The sequence below is a fragment of the Erythrolamprus reginae genome, chromosome Z, assembly GCF_031021105.1.
Source record: "Erythrolamprus reginae isolate rEryReg1 chromosome Z, rEryReg1.hap1, whole genome shotgun sequence".
NCBI classification, from domain to species: domain Eukaryota; kingdom Metazoa; phylum Chordata; class Lepidosauria; order Squamata; family Dipsadidae; genus Erythrolamprus; species Erythrolamprus reginae.
In genome coordinates, this window is record NC_091963.1 from 102322341 (window position 1) to 102343083 (window position 20743).

General features: G+C 40.0%; 1 protein-coding gene across 2 annotated transcripts in view; it reads left to right on the forward strand.

The window, feature by feature from the left end:
• The window catches only part of ACLY (ATP citrate lyase), an 80479-nt gene that overhangs the window by 9763 nt on the left and 49973 nt on the right, over window positions 1–20743 (forward strand). For both annotated transcript variants that reach the window (XM_070727445.1, XM_070727446.1), the window contains exon 2: window positions 17506–17670. In XM_070727445.1, coding sequence (XP_070583546.1) covers window positions 17512–17670 — 159 coding nt within the window. In that variant the 5' untranslated portion in view covers window positions 17506–17511. The remainder of the gene's footprint in view (window positions 1–17505; window positions 17671–20743) is intronic.

Consider the following 20743-nt stretch of genomic DNA (forward strand, 5'->3'; position numbering starts at 1 on the left):
TAGATCCTTGGAACAAACTTCCAGCAGACATGGTAAATCCACAGTAACTGAATTTAAACATGCCTGGGATAAACATATATCCATCCTAAAATAAAATACAAAAAATAGTATAAGGGCAGACTAGATGGATCATGAGGTCTTTTTCTGCCGTCAGTCTTCTATGTTTCTAAGGTTTGTTCAGCTGTTTTCCATTGTAAATAACGTCTATTTGAAACTGTAATTTATAGATTGTCAAGCTCTTAAAGTAGCTGTGATTTGTGTGTATTCCAAATATCCTTTTTTCTCTCCTATCCATATTTTGATTTGGTTTTCCCTAACGCAGTCTGTGAGCTCAGGTGTTATATTTTGTTTATATACCCAGCAATTACATTCAAACCAATAAAAATGGGTAATTAAGATTCTACTTAAGCATGAATACCCTATGGAGAATAAAGTCTACAATCTTATACTGCTGAATAGAACTTGCTGTGAGTAGGCAGTTATAGGACTGTTTAATTAATGAATTGGTTGACATATTTTACGTTGACTATAATTCCAAGCAACCATAATCTTCAAGCATACAGTCATTAATCGATTTGGACATCTTCAGTTTCCTTTTTTTAAAGATACAGAAATGTAACCAGACCACTTCTATTATCAGATACCTTTTACCAAGAACCTAGAGGCAAACACTAGATGGACTTTGAGGTATTTTTACAAGGTCATATAATGAATTTTTAGCAAAAATATGAATGCAGACCTGTTTAGGCTAGAACTATCAGATCTGAACTGCAAAAATCTGGGCAGTAGGAAACAAGTACAGAAAATTTTAATTGTTTGCTGCCTAATGTTTGGTAAGATTTGTGGTGTTCATTATTAAGATGTCTGCTGAAAGCCATAACTATGCGCTACCAACAGTTTCCAAAATCCATCTCCTATTTGCTCAGCTATAGGAACATGTGTTGTATCTTTGAAAGGAAAAGAGCGCTTTATGATTTCTTAACTCTTCAGATTAGTTGGCTATCTTCTTTTAAATAAGTTTTTAATTTTTTTACAAAACAGATATATATTTTATGGACAAAGTGTTTTTCTGTTGCATCATTTCTTATACATAGTCAATCATACATCTTATTCCCAATTTTTGTCCAAAATTCTTTTTCGTTTCTTATACATGTTTATTATCACATTTCACTATATGCCTTTAATTTCTAATCACTTATGTTAACCCGAGTTATTTACCCTAATTTCATTCTTCAGAACACACAAATCTCAGATTTAAATTTCATCTAAATTTCATTTACTATCTATACCATAGTTTATCTTATTTAATTTTATATACATGAAAAACCATTTTCTCATCAAAAATGTATAATACTAATACCACATTCATCATATTTTTATTTCGCAAAACACACTTTGAATGTTTAATCAATTTTCTGTTTAACATACATCCAATCATCAATCAGCATTGATAATACAATTCCAGCAGGTAACATTATATCCATTAATATGTAATGATATATTTTATTGTATACAGCATATTTTATCTTATTAATGATTAAAATTTTATAATACTAGTACAGTTCGATTTTTATTTGACTTTTTTTAATGCCGCCCGTCTCCTTAGACTCAGGGTGGCTTACAACATGTTAGCAATAGCACTTTTTAACAGAGCCAGCATATTGCCCCCACAATCCGGGTCCTCATTTTACCCACCTCGGAAGGATGGAAGGCTGAGTCAACCTTGAGCCAGTGATGAGATTTGAACTGCTGACCTGCAGATCTACAGTCAGTTTTAGTGGCTGCAGTACAGCACTCTACCTGTTGCGCCACCCCAGCTCCTGCTGCACCCCCCCCCCCCGGCTCCTTAAATCATATATCTACATTACTTAACCTATTTTTCTTCCTCCTTTCTTAATCTTCCCGCATTTTTTAACCATATAGCCCTCATCAGAATTTTGCTTTTTCATTTCTTATCATTTCCCTCTTTACTGTTTTACTGTTTCTTTTTGGGGGAAGCCTTTCCCCCTTTTCCTCTCTCCCTATACCAGTGATTTTCAACCTTTTTTGAGCCACGGCACATTTTTTACATTTACGAAACCCTGGGGCACATTGAGTGGGGGGGGGGGGGGCCTAAAAAAAGTTTGGACAAAAAAATTCTCTCTCTTCTTCCCCTTCACTCTATTTCTTTCTCCCTCCCTCTTTCCCTCCCTCCCTTCATTTTTCTTTCTCTCTCTCTCCATCCCTCTTTCTTTCTCTTCCTTCCTCTCTTTTTTGCTGTCTTTCTCTCTCCCTCCCTACCTCCCTCTATGTCTTTCTCTCTCTCTCCCCTCCCTTTCTTGCTTTCTTTCTCTCTCTTGCTCTCTCTCTCTCTTTCTCTCTCTCTTTCTCTTGTTCTCTTTCTCTCTCACTTGCTTTCTTTCTCTCTTGTTCTCTTTCTCTCTTGCTCGCTCTTTCTCTCTCTTGCTTTCTTTCTCTCTCTCTCTTGCTTTCTCTCTCTCTTGCTTTCTCTCTCTCTTGCTTTCTTTCTCTCTGAGCTTCGCGGCACACCTGACCATGTCTCGCGGCACACTAGTGTGCCGCGGCACACTGGTTGAAAAACACTGCCCTATACCACTGTAAATCTCAGTGAGTTTGTCTGATTCTCATTTCTATCTTCATTCTCCTTTTTACTATTTTTTGTTTCTGATTTGTAATCTCTTTTACCACATCTTACCTTTAATTTTCATCTCTTATTTTTGCTTGTTGTGAATTTCTTGCTTCTCACTTTTATCCTCTCCTCTTTCCTGCTCTATAGGTTTCAACAGATATTTCTGACTCTCAAATACCTTTTAATGTTTCGTGTGCACTTTTTAACATCCCAAACAATTCTTCACGCATCCAAAGCTCCATTTTCAATTTACTAATTGTTCAACTTTTATATTCTACCACAGTGAACTTCTTCTCGTTTTCTAATTTCATTTTCCAAACCCAATTTTAGTCCAAATCAGTTCAAAAGTCTTATGTCTTCCACATCTGAAGAAAAACTAAAACAATGAAAAGGGACCAGGCGCTTCTTAAAAATTTCCACTACAGTCAGTTTATCTTTCTTTAATCAAGGTCAGCCTTTGTTTTCCACTGAGTGTTGTACTTACTTCCTCCAGTAGATGGCTCCTCAAATTCCCATACTTTTCAAAGATGTCAGAAAACTTTAAATCCATTCAAAGAAAGAAAAGCTTTTTAATCTCAATTTTTTTCTGTTTTTGTTCTTTTAAAACTTCTTTACTGCTATTTCCTATCCTTAAAGACTTTCCTTGGCCTTGAATCCAAATTTATTTATATTGCCCAATCTCTCTCTGGGTTGAAACACAACTCCTACTCAAAATCTTAGTCCAGTTGACCCAACTTCAGAACAGTCATTGAAAGATGTTGGCCATCCCCACTGTTGGTTTGAAGAACTTGTTCTGACTTGCCTCTTCTTCTCCACTGCTCCCTGCAGTCTCCCAAAATGTCTCTTCTTCTTCACTGTCTCTTCAGGATGGTTCTGGGCTGAATGAGGACAACCCTCCCTCCCCGACAGCGATTTGTCTGGCTGGGTTTTCACGAAGGTCATCGGAGTTCACTATATTCCTACCTGGTATCACTGTGATGCTTTTGGCTTTCCCTCGGCTATCTTTTATCATCGCCATTGTTGTAGAAGACAATAGGCAACCCACTAAATATTTTATTTCATCTTTATTTTATTTATGTATTTGTATCCCATATTTATTATTTTTACAAATAACTCAATGCAATTATTATATTGAACAAAATGATGTTCAATGTCGAGAAGAGTAAAGTCCTTCAACTAGGTAAAAAAAACCCTAGACACGCATAGTCTGGGAGGAACCCTACTTAGCAGTGGTGACTGTGAAAGGGATCTTGGAGTCTTGGTGGATAATCAACTAAATATGAGCCAGCAACGTGTAGCAGCAGCTAAAACGGCCAACACAATCCTAAGATGTATTAACAGGGGGATACTCTCCAAGACCAGAGAGGTATTAATACCATTCTATAACGCCCAGGTCAGGCCACATCTGGAATACTGCATTCAGTTCTGGTCACCACACTTCAAAAGAGACATAGAAACTCTGGAGAAGGTGCAGAGAAGAACAACCAAAATGATTAGGGGATTAGAAACCAAGACATTTTCAAGAGGAGATTGGATTGTCATTTGGCTGGGGTGCTGTAGGATTTCCTGCTTAAGCAGGGGGTTGGACTTGATGACCTGCAAGGTCCCTTTCAACATAAATAAATAAGTAAATAAATAAATAAATAAATAAAAACAAACAATATATTTTCCTTCTCTTGTTTTCTCCACACCAATAAACCTATGAGGGGGATTGGGTTGAGAGAGAGTAACTGGGCTTGCTGAATATCTCACCTAAGGCGGAACTAGAATTCATGGTCTCCGGCATTCTAGCCTGGTGCCTTAACCACTGGACCAAACTGGCTCTTGTAATTTTTAAATTAATTTTTAAATTACAACTCCAATAAGCCACTATGTGCTGGGGACTGATCAGAATATCAGTGGTGACACTACCTATACTTGTATGTAGAGAAATCCAAGTGCTTTAATTGCAAGCAGTTTGGATTGACACAGTGTGAAACCTTTAAAAGTGTTATAGCCCCTCAGTGGGATCTTGCTTTTGAAGTGATTCCCTGCATTTTGTTTTAGCCGTTCACAATTTTGCCTTAGAATGAGGTAACATGGATGCTGTGGAAACCTCTTGGAAAAAGGACGGAATTCAGGTATTCTTTGTGTGTGTATTCATCGTTTGCATGGGAATGGTGTTCATTTTGTTAGCCTTGACATGTTGATCCTGAGTGATATACAGTGATCCCCCGGTTATTGCGTCCCCGACCATTGCGAACAGGGTAATTTGCGATTTTTCAACCCGGAAGTAAACAACACCATCTGCGCATGCGCGCCCTTTTTCTTTCTATGGCCACGCATGCGTAGATGGTGGAGTTTGCCGGGCAGATCAGCTGCTGGGCGGCTTCCCTGGGTCTTCCCCTCTTGTCGGGGTTTCCCCTTTGCGTGGGCGGCGGGGAAACCCCAGCCCCGCTTCCCAGCTGAGTGGCGCGAGCAACGGCGTGGGCGGGCGGCGCTGGCTTCCCCTCAGGAGACGCGCCTGAGTGGCCTTTTTGCTGTTCCTCTCAAGAGTTCTTGCGGGGGAAAAGCCGCTAGCCGGCTTTCGGAGCTCCTCCGGCGTCACCCGGCTTCTGGTAGAAGCCTTCTCTCTTTTTTTTCTTGCGGCGAGCCCGAGCCGTTCCTCTCTCGACCGCAGCCGAGCTTCCCTCGGCCCCCTTTGGCCCCGTCGCCTCCTCCCCGCCTGCGAGACTCTTCTTCTCCGGCTTTCGGAGCTCCTCCGGCGTCACCTGGCTTCTGGCAGAAGCCTTCTCTCTTTTTTTCCGTGCGCTTGGCGAGGAAAAGCAGGCGGGGAGGAGGCGACGGGGCCAAAGGGGGCCGAGGGAAGCTCGGCTGCGGTCGAGAGAGGAACGGCTCGGGCTCGCCGCAAGAAAAAAAAGAGAGAAGGCTTCTACCAGAAGCCGGGTGACGCTGGAGGAGCTCCGAAAGCACGAGCGGCGGCCGGACGAGCGGCGGCCGCACCAGCGGCGGCAGCACGAGCGGCGGACGGACGAGCGGCGGCCGCACCAGCAGCGGCGGCACGAGTGGCGGCCGGACGAGCGGCGGCGGCACCAGCGGCGGCCGGACAAGCGGCGGCGGCACCAGCGGCGGCGGCACCAGCGGCGGCTGGACAAGCGGCGGGCGGGCGGGCAGGCGGCTCCTCAGCTGTTGGGCGGGGGTCTTCCCAGGTGCGGAAGTAAAAAACACCATCTGCACATGCGCGGCCATGAAAAAAGGGCACGCATGCGCAGATGGTGTTTTTACTTCCGCAGCGCTACTTCGCGAAAACCCGCTCGTTGCGGGGGGTCCTGGAACGGAACCCTCGCAACGAGCGGGGGATCACTGTACAGTGTTCCCTCGATTTTCGCGGGGGATGCGTTCCGAGACCACCCGCGAAAGTCGAATTTCCACGATGTAGAGATGTGGAAGTAAATACACTATTTTTGACTATGAACAGTATCACAAGCCTTCCCTTAACACTTTAAACTCCTAAATTAAAATTTCCCATTCCCGTAGCAACCATTTAGATTATTACTCACCATGTTTATTTATTAAAGTTTATTAAAAAAATATTTATTAAAGGCAGACAAAAGTTTGGTGATGACATATGACGTCATCGGGCGGGGAAAAAACCCATGAAGTATTTTTAAATTAATATTTTTGAAAAACCGTGGTATAGACTTTTCACGAAGTTCAAACCCGCGAAATTTGAGGGAACACTGTAGTATGCTTCACAACTGTAATCAAAAAGATTCATTGTTAGAGTGTGAAAGACCAAGAATTGCTGTCTTGGGAAGCTTTTCTGTTGAAGTTCTGGACAAGCAACTCTTCTGATCGTATGATCATAATCTTCTAATTAGAGAAGAAACACATATGGTAATCTCTTCCTCAGAATAGAAAAAAATATTTTATAGTCTGCATCCAGAATTGCTGAATTCCTAAGGAGGGTGAGAGAGAGAGAAATTTAGTTTTTGGTCTTTGCCCATCCATGGACACTCACATGACAACTTTGGCCAAATCATAAGCCCACTGTCTTACCATCTTGAGTAAGGGAAGAGAAGGGAAGTTGGATAGAAGTCTGACATAAATAACTTAAAAGTTCATCCTAAATGGGATTACTAGGAAGGATGCCAAGAAACAAGCTTAAACCAAGCAAGGAGAAGCAGTTTGGGCTGAACGCCTTGACATTATAGGAGGAGCCTTCAACTACTTGATTTTAGAATAAGGCTTAAAGTTCTCAGAGGGCAGATGAGTTGAGAGTTCTTGCTTAAGGGAGGGAAGGAGGGAGAGAATATGACAAGGACCACACCACCCTCTTCAAATCCTCTCTCTTGTATTTTGCAACTTTGGCTATTAATAGAGGCACTTCAATCAGCAAACTTGATTGCGTTACCTGTAATTGTGTCCTCCTTGTCCTCCTGCTGTGGGGAAGAGATTATGTGGCATATATATGTGGGAGTAGGGGAGGTGTATTCGACTAGAGAGGGTTGATAAAAAAGATAATCACAGAATGCTATTGATTGGCTTAAACACCAGGTGACTCAGAGAAAACAATAGCCAGACCTCTTGTACCTAAAACAGATACACTCTGTTTTAGGTACAAGAGGCTTGGCTAACAGCTGCACTCTAGTTATTTTTCAGTGACTCTTCTACACTATATAAAGTTGGACTCTCACTCCAAAATAACCATTAGAGATCAAATATTTCTACTTTAATGAATTAATATATTTGTAACCAAACTTAAACACCTCTAGGAAAAATGGTGTGGGAAGTAATACTTGGAATTAATACCAGGAATATGAGCCTTTCGTCTTGTAAATCAGCCCTATTTCATTTTGATGGCTAGTAGATTTTTAAAAACTTTGATGCTGATCTATGTCTGATCGTTTTAAATCAGACTACATGGCATTTATATCTAAAAAATGTCTGTCACTCTATTGCCAATCAGAAGTTCAAAGAGACTGAGATTTTCACTGATTCACTGAATCAGCCTAAGTGTTGAACCTATATATATGGAGATGAAGTAGACAAGCATTTTTATAAATTTATTTTGTAGGATCACTTGCTTTTCCAGTAATTCTGCCTAGTCAAGAATTTTATGTATGGAAGATAATGATATGGAAAACAGCCTTCCCAAAGCATGAATAATCAGGAGTTGCATATCTTCAAAATGAGGGGGATGGGAATCATAGTTTCAAATCTTCCACGAGCAGAATTATTTGCTGGAAACAAAATTAATTTATAACTCTCATAAAATAATATAGATTAGAATAACAGAGTTGGAAGGGACCTTGAAGTTCTTCTACTCCAACCCCTTTCTTAAGCAGAAAACCCTACACCTCTTCAGACAAATGGTTATCGTACATTATCTTTAAAACTTTCAGTGTTGGAGCATTCACAATTTCTGGAGACAAGCTGTTCCACTAATTAATTGTTCTAACTGTCAGGAAATTTCTCCTTAGTTCTGAGTTGCTTCTCTCCTTGATTATTTTCCACCCATTGCTTCTTGTTCTACCCTCAGGTGCTTTGGACAATACAGTAGTTTGATTCCCTCTTCTTTGTGACAACTCCTGGGATATTGGAACAGTGCTATCAGGTCTCCCCTGGTCCTTCTTTTCATTAAACTAGCCAGTTCTTGCAACCGTTCTTCATATGTTTTAGCCTCCAGTCCCCTAATCATATTTGTTGCTCTTATTTGTACACTTTCTAGAGTCTCAATATCCTTTTTGCATCATGGTGACCAAAACTGAATGCAGTATTCCAAGTGTGGCCTTACCAAGGCATTATAAAGTGGTATTAACATTTCACATGATCTTGATTCTATTCCTCTGTTAATGCAGCCTAGAACTGTGTTGGCTTTTTTGACAGCTGCTGCATACTGCTGGTTCATATTTAAATGTTTGTCCACTAGGGTCCCCTCTCACAGTTACAGCTGTTAAGCACATATACTATGCCTGCATTTTCTTTTTCTTGCCTAAATGTAGAACCTTATTTTTTTTAACCATTGAGCTCCATTTTGTTAGATAACGCCCAATGTTCAAGACTGTCAAGATCTTCTATATCTTGAACCTATCTTCTGGAGTATTGGCTATCCCTGCCAGTTTGGTGTCATCTGCAAATTTGATGAGTTCCCCATCTATCCCTTCATTCAAGTCATTGATGAAGATGTTGAAGAATACTGGGCCTAAAACAGCCTTTGAGTAATCAGCTACGTACTTCCCTCCATGTAGATGCAGTTCCATTGAGCACTACATGTTGAGTGCAGTTGGTCAGCCAGTTTTGAATCCATCTGGTGGTGTTGCTATCTAATCCACATTTTTCTACTTCATCTAGGAGTAGGTTATGTTCTACTTTATCAAATAACTTACTGAAGTTCAAGTAAATTATATCGACACTTTGTCGGTATAATTTACTTGATATTGTCACTTTGTCAAAGGAAGCGATAAGATTAGTCTGACATGATCTGTATTTGACAAAGCGGTTTTGACTTTTGGTTGTTATTTTGTTTGCTTCTCAGTATTCACTAATTCGTTGCTTGATTATAAATTGTATACAGTGAGCTTTTTGATAACATCTGTTTGCTATGATACAGAATGGACTAAGAGCTAAGAAGATTCAAAATTTCTTCTAAAACAGCAATACAGAGATAAACATGTTTATTACTGTATACAATTTTGTATAGCAGCGGAAAGCATTCTAGATTCATAGCAATCTGATAACTAATATTACATTAAACTTTAGAGCTTTACAAATCAGAGCAGAATATGGTAAGCAAACATTATTTTCTATAGGTCTCATCATGATGTGAGCCAACATAGATATTTTCCAAATATGAGATTTAAAAGAACAAACTGACACAAAAACATTTAGTACTGATGACATAAACCAGTATTTGTTGGGTGATGGATTTCAGATGATTTGGAGAGAGGGAGAGAGAGAAAGAGAGAAAGCTCTGAACATATTGAGAGATATACAGTGTTCCCTCGATTTTTGCGGGTTCAAACTTCGCAAAAAGTCTATACCACGTTTTTTCAAAAATATTAATTAAAAAAATACTTCGCTGTTTTTCCCCCTATACCATGGTTTTTCCTGGCCGATGACGTCATATGTCATCGCCAAACTTTCGTCCGCCTTTAATAAATATTTTTTTAAATAAACTTTAATAAATAAACATGGTGAGTAATAATCTAAATGGTTGCTAAGGGAATGGGAAATTGTAATTTAGGGGTTTAAAGTGTTAAGGGAAGGCTTGGGATACTGTTCATAGCCAAAAATAGTGTATTTACTTCTGCATCTCTACGCGGAAATTCGACTTTCGCATGTGGTCTCAGAACGCATCCCCGCCAAAGTCGAGGGAACACTGTATATCTTTATCTGTAACCACACAACTAATGAAAACGTGAGTTAATATTTCCTTGGCTGTCAGATGTTTAAATATAAGCAGGAATTTCATAAAAGAATAGTCATTTTTGAAAATTAGAGGGCTCAGTTTTATATAGTTAGCATATGCCCTTCCTTCTCACTCAGTTTTATGTTAATTGCTTACCTGGTTTGTGCCTGGAATCTTAAGCAGTTCCAGGAAAGAGGGCACACTGATGACTAATAGGGGAACCAAAGCCGGTTAGCTAGGAAGTTTGGCTTTCTTGATAGCGGCAGATGAAATGAAGACTTTTCTTCCTAATTTCCCCCTGAAGAACTGATGCTGTTTAGCCTGCAGTATTTTTCTTCATTTTTTTAAAAAAGCACATTTATTATGGGAAAAAAGGTAGGGGGGGGCGCAGCGGGGAAAAAGCATTCATTCAAATATTTAAAAAGAAAGGATCAAACTTTTGATGGAAAAAAGGTGTGCCTCTTGTCTTGTGTTCCATCTTTGGGTTGTTTGTTTCGTTTTTGCTTTCATAACAGCATTCAGGACCTGTTTATCTTCTTCTGCATTCATTTCTATACTGTAGCAATGACCTGGTCTTCTTTTTCTTCTTAACTTCCTCTTTTACTGCTTTAGATGTCCAGGAAGTAATGAGATGAAGCTACCAATCTATTCCCAATCTAATCCATCAGAATTCAATTCATGTAAAATGATCAGCTCCACTGGAAAAATTGTAATTTCTACTCTACAAACTTGGCAAAATAGTTTTCTATTGATATTCTTGTACTGGATCTTTCAGTTCCTTATTCCATAATTTCCTATACAACTGAACATGATATACAACAACAAGCATTTATTGATAATATCATGGGCTTATTGATTCATCATAGGAACATGATGAATCATCTGATATTAGAGGAAATTCTGAGCCATTTAAGACTGTCACTCATACCTAGGTATCAAAAAGTATTTTTAAAAAGCTATTAGTACTTTCTAGAGCAGTGTTTCCCAACCTTGGCAACTTGAAGATAATTGGACTTCAACTCCCAGAATTCCCCAGCCAGCATTTGCTGGCTGGGGAATTCTGGGAGTTGAAGTCCAAATATCTTTGAGTTGCCAAGGTTGGGAAACACTGTTCTAGAGAGATTTAATTCTATATACAAATTTCTCTGTTCACAAAAATCAGCACCTCATCCTGTAGATTTAAAGTACATATAAACAAAGTATACAGGCTGTGTCCAAATTCTCTAACCAAATTACTCCCTTAATGGAAATAAGTTTTTCTTTTCCTCTCAAATATTAAACCTGTTATTACTCTTAAAAGATTGTAAGGATAGCATACATGTGCTATGTAGAAAAACTACACTTTTGCCAGTGAGATGCTTATTTCTGTCTAAGAAATATCTACATTAGTTCAGGAACAATATCTTTGGAAGAATTCTGTACTATCTTAGGCTGAATTTCATTGTAAAGTTTATACTTACTAAGAAGTAAGTTCCCCAGAATTAAAAGTTTATAATAATTTTCTGGGAAAGAAATGTTTGGTTCAAAAGTTTAACAATTTTATTAGATAGTATTAAATTGAAACTGCTTGTTTAAAAGGGGGAGAAACCATTAGGAAAAAGAGCAAATACTTCCTTTACTAACTTTGTCTTATTCTTTATGAGTACTACTACGTATAGAATTAAAATAACTTTTTTTCCAATATTTCAAGATGACTGCCTGAGTTACCAGCTAAACCAAAAGAGAAATTCTGAGTCACTGTCCATCTTTGTTTTTAAACTGTTTTTTTTCTTGCATTTTTAAAGGCAAATAGAAACATTCATTTTGGCTCGTCCCATCTCCCTTAAGTAAAGACTGAGCTAACAGGTCTATTTTTTATTTTTATTTTTTGTATGTGGAGTTTGAGCACTGAGCCTTTCCAAGCAGCAGTAAAATTTAATGAGCCTCGGTATGAACTTATTCCTTTTTTTATAGTAGGGAGAAATTGTCAAAATAAGTATTCTCCACGGTGATTTTGTGAATGTTTAAAATAATTTTCTTTATTACCTGATAAATGATATCAAGTATATTTTTCCAGTCAATATTATACCAGGTCCTTTATATTAAGTGTATTGAGATCTGACTTTCAATCAATTGTACAAAAAACTTATTTATGTCTATAAAATAGTTTAAAACATTAGACATACTCCGGGTTCCATCTCCCTGTCTGTATATCACTAGTTCATTTGTGTGTGACAAATATTGTATCATCACAATCAAATGCCACAAAATCATTTTAAGTTTTTAAAAGTCCACAAGGAATTTCCTGTCATTGATCATATTAATAATGAACTTTCTCTTATCAATGAAGTCAGTTTGGCCATCTCAATAAGTTCTGTCATTTCACCATAATTCCTCCATGTTAATGTCAAATATTTGGACATACAATCTCAGGGACCACCTTCTGCCGCACGAATCCCAGCGACCGGTTAGGTTCCATAGAGTTAGTCTTCTCCGGGTCCCCCCCGGAGATTAGAACTGCCCCCACACTCCTTGCCTTTCACAAACTCCTTAAAACCCATCTCTGCCGTCAGGCATGGGGGAATTGAGACATCTCCCCCATACAGTTTATGCATGGTATGGTTGTGTGTATGTTTGCTTTTAATAATGGGGTTTTTTAAAGTGTTTTTTAAATTATTAGATTTGTTGTACATTGTTTTGTTGTTGCTGTGAGCCGCCCTGAGTCTATGGAGAGGGGCGGCATACAAATCTAATAAATGAATGAATGAATGAATGAATGAATGAATGAATGAATGAATGAATGAATGAATGAATGAATGAATATATATATATATATATATTTCACATGTTTAAGCTGAATTTGAAAATTAAGGGAGACTAGGATAGATCTATTTCGGCCTTATTTTGGCCTCATCAGCTAGCCATACCCACTGGGACCTGAACCTGCAACCTTTGCCTTGTAAGGCAGAGAATTATCCTCTAGGCTACAGTATCCAATCCCTTCAGCTATATATATATATATAAAATAATAATATTATTATTATTATAAAGGAAATAGCTATCAGTGATTTTCTTGTTTACAATTACCAGAAAGATTTAAAATGGATAAACTATCTTGGCATTGGTATGGAGCAAAGAAAGATAGTACAGTGTCTAGTACGATGAACATATAAATGCTAAACTATACAACATTTTATTGAAATTTGAAATGGAATAGCAGGTTAAGAACATATGATAAAATGGGTTAAGAATGTTGGTTATAATAAAGAGATGATCAATAGGAAAATGTATAGTGAAAAGGTTAAAATTTGCATTGTGTTATGATCAAAGAGAATTTTTATAAAATTATGAATTATAACATCAGAGAAATTATCTAAAATGTTCCAGTTGTATGCTGGAAAAGTGAACAACCAGAAGGCATATTCTATCATGCTTGTTGGAGATGTAAAAAACCTAGCATATTTTGGATTCAAATATTCAATATATGATTCCTGCAGCAAGAATTATTTTTCTTTATAATATTTTGTAGATGTTTTTAACTTGTTTTTTTGCAGTCAATTTAAAAAAGTGATAAAAGGAAAAAAATCCATCCATCTTCTTATCCATGTTTATTAACACAAAAATTGAGTATACCATAGAGCAGGGGTCCCCAAACTTTTTACACAGGGGGCCAGTTCACTGTCCCTCAGACTGTTGGAGGGCCGGACTATAAAAAAAACTATGAACAAATCCCTCTGCACACTGCACATACCTTATTTTAACATAAAAAAAACAAAATGGGAATGTACTATTTAGAGGGAGGGAAGAAGTCTGAAATTCATACATGTTTATGTTTTGTTTTTAATTTTCTTTTGTTAACATCTGATTGGCTATACAAGGTTTTATTGGTTTATAGAAAAATGTATAAAAATATTTATAGAAAAATATATAAAGAAGGAAGCACTTTGGCATAATGATTAATAAGTTAGAAATATAATTGGTGTTGTACTTTTTGAAGGAACATTAAGGAGGGAATTTAATTAAAAGAAAAGTATGTACCTGGATGACAACATTAGAAAAAAAACTTTTGCAACTTTTTTGATGATTGATATTAGTTACTGACAAAATACCGCCTTTTATTCAGGGAAAATTAGATGGTACATTGTATTGTTTGAATGTATGTTGAGAGAAAAATTTAAAAAAATGTACACACACACCCAAAAGTCTTTCCTTCCTCCGCCCTTCCATTCATTTCATTCTTCCTTCCTTCCTCCTTTCCTTCCTTCCTTTTCCTGCCATTTCTCCTTTTTTCCCTCCCTCCCTCCTTCCCACTTCTCTCTTCCCTCTCCCTTTTTTTCCTTCTTTCTCATTTGTTTTGTTTCCCTTTTGTTTCCCTTTCCCTCCATCATTTTCTCATTTTTCTCTTTTTCTCTCTCACATTCCATCCCCCTCACTTGTTTTCTCTCCCTCTCTCTCTTGCTTTCTTTCTCTCTCGCCCCTTTTCTTCTCTATTCCTTCCTCTCTTCTTTTTTTTTCTGCCCTGCAACACGCCGCGTGGCAGTCGGCTGCAAGCAGAAGCTCCCAAGACGGTGGCACCGACGTCGGGTCGCAGTACATTGCTGGCGCTGCGCTGGGCATGAGCATGGGGCTGGCACTGGCCCGCTGGCTGGCCCAGGACGGAGGTGCCAGCCCCATGCCCAGCACAGTGCCAGCAATGTACGGCGTCCTGCAACACATCAAGCCGCCGCCGCCGGTGCCTTGCAGCCAACCGCCCCACCGCCGCCTTACGACTACTGTTGTGCCCTCCCGCTTGACCCATGCTGCGCCACCTTCGTGGCTTGCCCTGCTGCCCCGCGCCCACCAGAGCTCCCGGTGCGGCTGAAGCGCAGGGCAGAGTAGGTGGCGGCGGCTCTTCAGGCCCGCCCCCGAGCTGAGCTTCCTTTGGCTTCCTTTGAGGCAAAAGCTGCAAAGCTCACCTGCCGCCTCGAAGGAAGCCAAAAGAAGCTCAGCTCAACGAGGACCGGCTGTTGGTCCCTTGAAGCTGCCACCGCCGCTGCCACCCACTGCGTAGATCCCTTCACCCGAACGGAGGCAGCGGGCTCAAGGGACCAAGAGCCGGTCTTTCTCGACGCTGAATTGTTGCAGCCTCCGGGCGAAGGAATCTCCTCAAGCAACGCAGCTCCGAAAAGGACCGGCTCTTGGTCCCTTGAACCTGCCGCCGCCTCCGTTCAGGCGAAGGGATCTCCACAGTGGGCGGCAGTGGCGGTGGCAGATTCAAGGGACCAAGAGCCGGTCCTCGTTGAGCTGAGCTTCCTTTGGCTTCCTTCGAGGCGGCAGGTGAGCTTTGCAGCTTTGCCCCGAAGGAAGCCAAAGGAAGCTCAGCTCGGGGGCGGGCCTGAAGCCGCCGCCGCCGCCTACTCCGCCCCGCGCTTTGGCCGTGCCAGGGCCAAGTAAGCCGAGGCTAGGCCCGTCGCCCCCGGCTCCAAGCGCAGGGCGTGGGCGGCGGGCAACCATAGGGAGGGCTTCCCCGTGGCCTGGCCGGGACGGTGTGGCCGTTAACAATTTAGTGCGCGGGGGTCCTGACGGCTTGTTTACTGCCCCCTCCAGACGCTCTTGCAGGGCTTCCAGGCTCCCTGCGGGGCAGCAAAGAAGCAAAAAAGCAGCACTCTCCCGTTCTCTCTCTCCCTCTCTTTCTTGCTTTATTTTTCTCTCTCAGTCCCTTTCTATGTCTCCCTCTTTCTCTCTCTCCCTCTCCGCAGCAGACCCCCCCCCCCCGGTGCAAAAAAAACCAAAAAAAACCGGCACTGGAGGGATCAAGACGGTCTGCAGCTGAGTGTCTGGAGGAGGAGGAGGCGGAAAGCCAGGGGGCGGGGAGGAAAGCAATTGGCTAATTTCTTTCTCGCCTTTAGGGAGAGGAACTGTTGCTGCTCTGCCATAGGGTGCTTTCCTCCCCACCCCCTGGCTTTCATCTTCCTTGCCGCTGCCAGACGCTCAGCAGCAGAGTGGAGGGGAGATTCGGGAACTTAGTATATTATATATGGTAAAATCTTGTACGCTGCTGCGGGCCGGGTAAATAGCCTCAGCGGGCCGCATCCAGCCCGCGGGCCGTAGTTTGGGGACCGCTGCCATAGAGAGCTTCTGACTTCAGTTTTAACAAGGCCAGGAAAGGAGAATTCAAGGAGCCTTACAAACCAATCAGTCTGACATTGATACCTGAGAAGATTGCAGAGCAATTATAAAAAGGCCAATCAGTAGGCATTTTGGAAACATGCAGTTGCCATTAAAAATCAACACTTGTCAAAAACAATTCTTAGCTGAATAAAAGCATGAACTACATTATTATTATTATTATTATTATTATTATTATTATTATTTATTAGATTTGTATGCCGCCCCTCTCCGAAGACTCGGGGCGGCTAACAACAATATAAAAAGACAATGTAAACAAATCTAATATTAAAAACAATCTAAAAAAACCCCAATTTAAAAAACCACTCATACATACAAGCATACCACGTATAAATTCTATAAGCCTAGGGGGAAGAGAAATTTCAATTTCCCCATGCCTGACAACAGAGGTGGGTTTTAAGGAGCTTGCGAAAGGCAAGGAGGGTGGGGGCAACTCTGATATCTGGGGGGAGCTGGTTCCAGAGGGTCGGGGCCGCAGAAGGTTCTTCTCCTGGGTCCCGCCAAACGACATTGCTTAGTCGACGGGACCTGGAAAAGGCCAACTCTGTGGGACCTAACCGGTCACTGGGATTCGTGCGGCAGAAGGCGGTTTTTACAAGGCACCTTCCTTATCAGATTATTGCAATATTGATGCATTAGATTTGATTTTAGTAAATAAATCATTTGCTAGAACTCTCCCTAACACTGTTTTAGTAAACTAGATAAGCATGAATTGAGTAGCAAAGTAGTTACATACAGATAACTGATTTAAAAGCCATTGTAAGAATGCCATTTGCCTGATTCTGAAGATTTGAACTGATCTATACAAATAGAGGTTTGGGGGGGGGTGTCAATTTTCCATAAGTGTTAGTTTCCTTTTCTTCCTGCTCTTCATAAATGCTTGGTAGAACACATGCTGTCATATTGGAGAAACTTGAAAATGATGATGGGATGCTATTTCCTATGTTCTAGTGTCCTTGTTTTGTGTTTCGACGGAGCAGCTGGAAATTGATCCCTCCCCCCCCCTCCCCCGGTTGATTCTAAACACCTTTTGTGGTTCTCAGAACAGAAAGTTTAAAAATTAAATTAAAACAAATCCTAAAATTTATAATTAAAAAAGCGTCTTTTGAGGGAATGCATTCCACAGAGCGGGAAATTCACTAGTTATGATTGTGCCTTGATTTCTAGAATAGAGTTAATGTTGACTACAGTTATATTGGAGATGCAAGAACTACTTTAAGCAGAGAATAGTTCCGAATCCTACCTCTGCCAGTATTGCTGTTAAAATAAATATTCTAAAGTCAAATATTTTATATGTAACTTATACTGTATCTTTTTTAATTTTTCTAATTGGCCTTAGGTAACCATGTCTGCCAAAGCAATTTCTGAACAAACAGGGAAGGAGTTTTTGTATAAATACATCTGCACCTCTTCAGCCATCCAGAATCGCTTCAAGTATGCCAGAGTAACAACTGATAGTGACTGGGATCAGCTTGTACAAGATCACCCTTGGTTATTGACTGAGGTGAGAAAACAAAACGGTATTGTGTAACATTCTGGAGCTATTTGAGATTCTTGTAAAAATATTGAACACTTCCTTTCTTTAGATCCATTCACAGATAGAGGGAGCCCCCATGGGATCACCTCTCTCACCGGTCATCGCCAACCTCTATATGGAATATTTCGAAAATAATGCATTAGAGCAATCCAAATACAAACCTAAACTTTGGCTGAGATATGTTGATGATACCTTTGTAATTTGGCCACATGGTAAGGAAAAACTAGACAATTTCCTCACACATCTTAACAGCCTACACCCCAAAATACAGTTTATTATGGAAACAGAAATCAATGATCAACTTCCCTTTCTAGATGTACTGGTCTATAAAAAAACCAATGGCAGCCTAGGACACACTATCTACCAAAAGAATACCCATACCAACCGTTATCTAAATGCACACTCACACCACCACCCCGCACAAATCACCTCAGTGGCCAAAACTCTCATCACCAGAACCAAACGCTTAGCTGACCATGAGCACTTAAAAACTGAATTGAACAAACTCAAAGATGTATTAATTTCTAATGGATTCGAAGAGAAAACAATCACAAACCTAATCAAAAAAGAGACACCCCCCCAAAAAACAAAATCAAGAACAGGACAATGGTACCACCATCCTCCCTTACATCAAGGGCACCACAGACAAAATTAGTAAAATTCTGCACAAACATAACATCAAAACTTCATTTTGCACCAACCAAAAAATATCTAATATCCTAAGGAGCCCCAAAGATAAAATCCAATTGGAATACCAAGGAATCTATGAAATCCCTTGCAAAACATGTGCAGCCACATACATTGGACAAACCAACCGAAGAGTGAGCCAACGCATTGCAGAACATGTGAATGCAGTTAAAAAAGAAGAAAAGACTTCCTCCCTTGTCCAGCACATTAAAAAAACAGGGCACGAAATTGACTTTGAAAAAACTAAATTACTTCACAAAACAGAGAATTTATATAGAAGAATTGCTCTAGAAGCCATAGAAATTGAGAGGAGCCCCCTTTGCATAAATAAAAGAGATGACACGTCCCGCCTACCAGAAATTTGGAAACCAGCCTTAAACAAAAAAACACACTTCATAAAAATCACCATGTCAATCCTTCTAATAATTATGAATTTGGAATTTTGAAATTTGGAATTTTGAAATTTGGAAACCAGCCTTAAACAAAAAACACTTCATAAAATTCACCATGTCAATCCTTCTAATAATTATGATTACACCAACCAATCAGATCACTGAAACATAATCACCCAATCTATTTGCTACATTCAAACCAAATCTCCACCCCCACACTATATACTAGGAAGAAATGACAGTTGCAAACATTCCATTTTACAACAGCACGAAGCTTGGAAACTTCAGCCTGATGATGGTGAATGTGATTTCACCGAAACGTCGCATAAACATGCAAAATATTACACAGGGCAAAACCCGAACTCAGAACAATATATATGTCTCCTAGAAAAAGCCTTTGTCTTAATTATTTGACTGATAAGCAGCAATGCAAATCTTTAGATGCCACCATTGAATATCCAGTTCCTAGGCTAAGCTAGGTAGAGTGAAAGACCATCTTTGTATTTGAGATTCCTCCTGAGATTCCCATTAAAAATTACTTGCAGCCATAGCTTATTGGCATTGGGCAAAGTTTGGAGAGAAAAGTTGCCTCCTTCATCAGGGACAGATCACCTGCTTCCTAATCTCAACCTTCCTTTGTGAAGTTTAAATTCAGAAGTCTAATAAGAGCGGGGAAAAGCAGTACTAGAAAAGAATGGTGTCAGAAAAGTCCCTTCTTGGTTTAGCTCCACTCAATCCTCCAAACTTAACAAGTCACTCTTGAAGCAACCTAGTCCTTAACAGAAAGAGCTCTGCAACACTAGCATCTTTCTGGTGTGGAATATTTGATTATAATAAAGCAAAGGATGGTTAGTTGATCTATTTTGCTTTCCAACTGACTGTCATTGTATCTTTTATCTTCTGTGGATAACGTAGCATATTAGATGCCTCTCACTAGCTGGTTTGGTTTGATTAGATTTATAGGCTGCCTCAATCTTTGTGATTATGAAAGGTTTACAGTGCAGCAATAAAATAAATTTAAAAATTAGAATATATCACCCAGAAGAATAATTCCCAGCCTTTCTGACCCACGACCTGTAGCATAGCCAGGTGTTAAAGGTTTAAATATGGACCAGGGACCATATAACCTTGGGCAGAATGGTGTTCCAGAAGGAAGGTGTCCTTTATTTTCATTTTTGCTTTGAAAAGTTCTGGGAATTGTCTCCTTTCAAATTACTTTATTGCAGAAGCAGAATTGCTAAGTAGAGACATTTTGTCCCTGATTCCTTTGGGTTGCTTGTTCACCTGGCTCCCATCCAGTTTAATCACATTTGGAGCATGCATCTGCTATACAGTCTCATTTTTCTTGCTGATATAGGACAGCTCTATTGATAGCTAATTAAATACTATGCACTTAGTTACATGACTCAGTTGTTGCCTTGTGTCAGCAAGGAAGATAAAAGATCAGACGTTCTGCCAGGAGACAGGAACTGTTCTGAATATCCTTTTAATTTAGTGATAGGATGCCTAAAGTAGGAACAGAAAGTACACTTTCAGATCCCTGGTTCTGATATCAGTGTTCACTATATTGCTGTAATGAGCACAATTACCTACAAGTAAACAGATAGGAAAGTTGTCTAAAAGCTACAGAGTATCTTATCATTGTACAAGTCTGCTCCTTCTAATCACATGGATTCTGTCATCCATGATGCTCTTTTCTAGCCTTCTTTGTTGTATTTGTGAGGTAGGGATAATGCCATGGCAGTGATGGTGCTGTCTAAAGATATGCCCTGTTTCCCCGAAAATAAGACGTACCCCGAAAGTAAGGCATGTCAGAGGTTTTGCAGAATTTGCTAATATAAGGCACCCCCTGAAAATAAGATGTAGCACAACTTTTGGAGCAAAAATTAATATAAGACAGTGTCTTATTTTCGGGGAAACACGGTAACATGAAAATATGCCAAAATGAATAGATACATTAC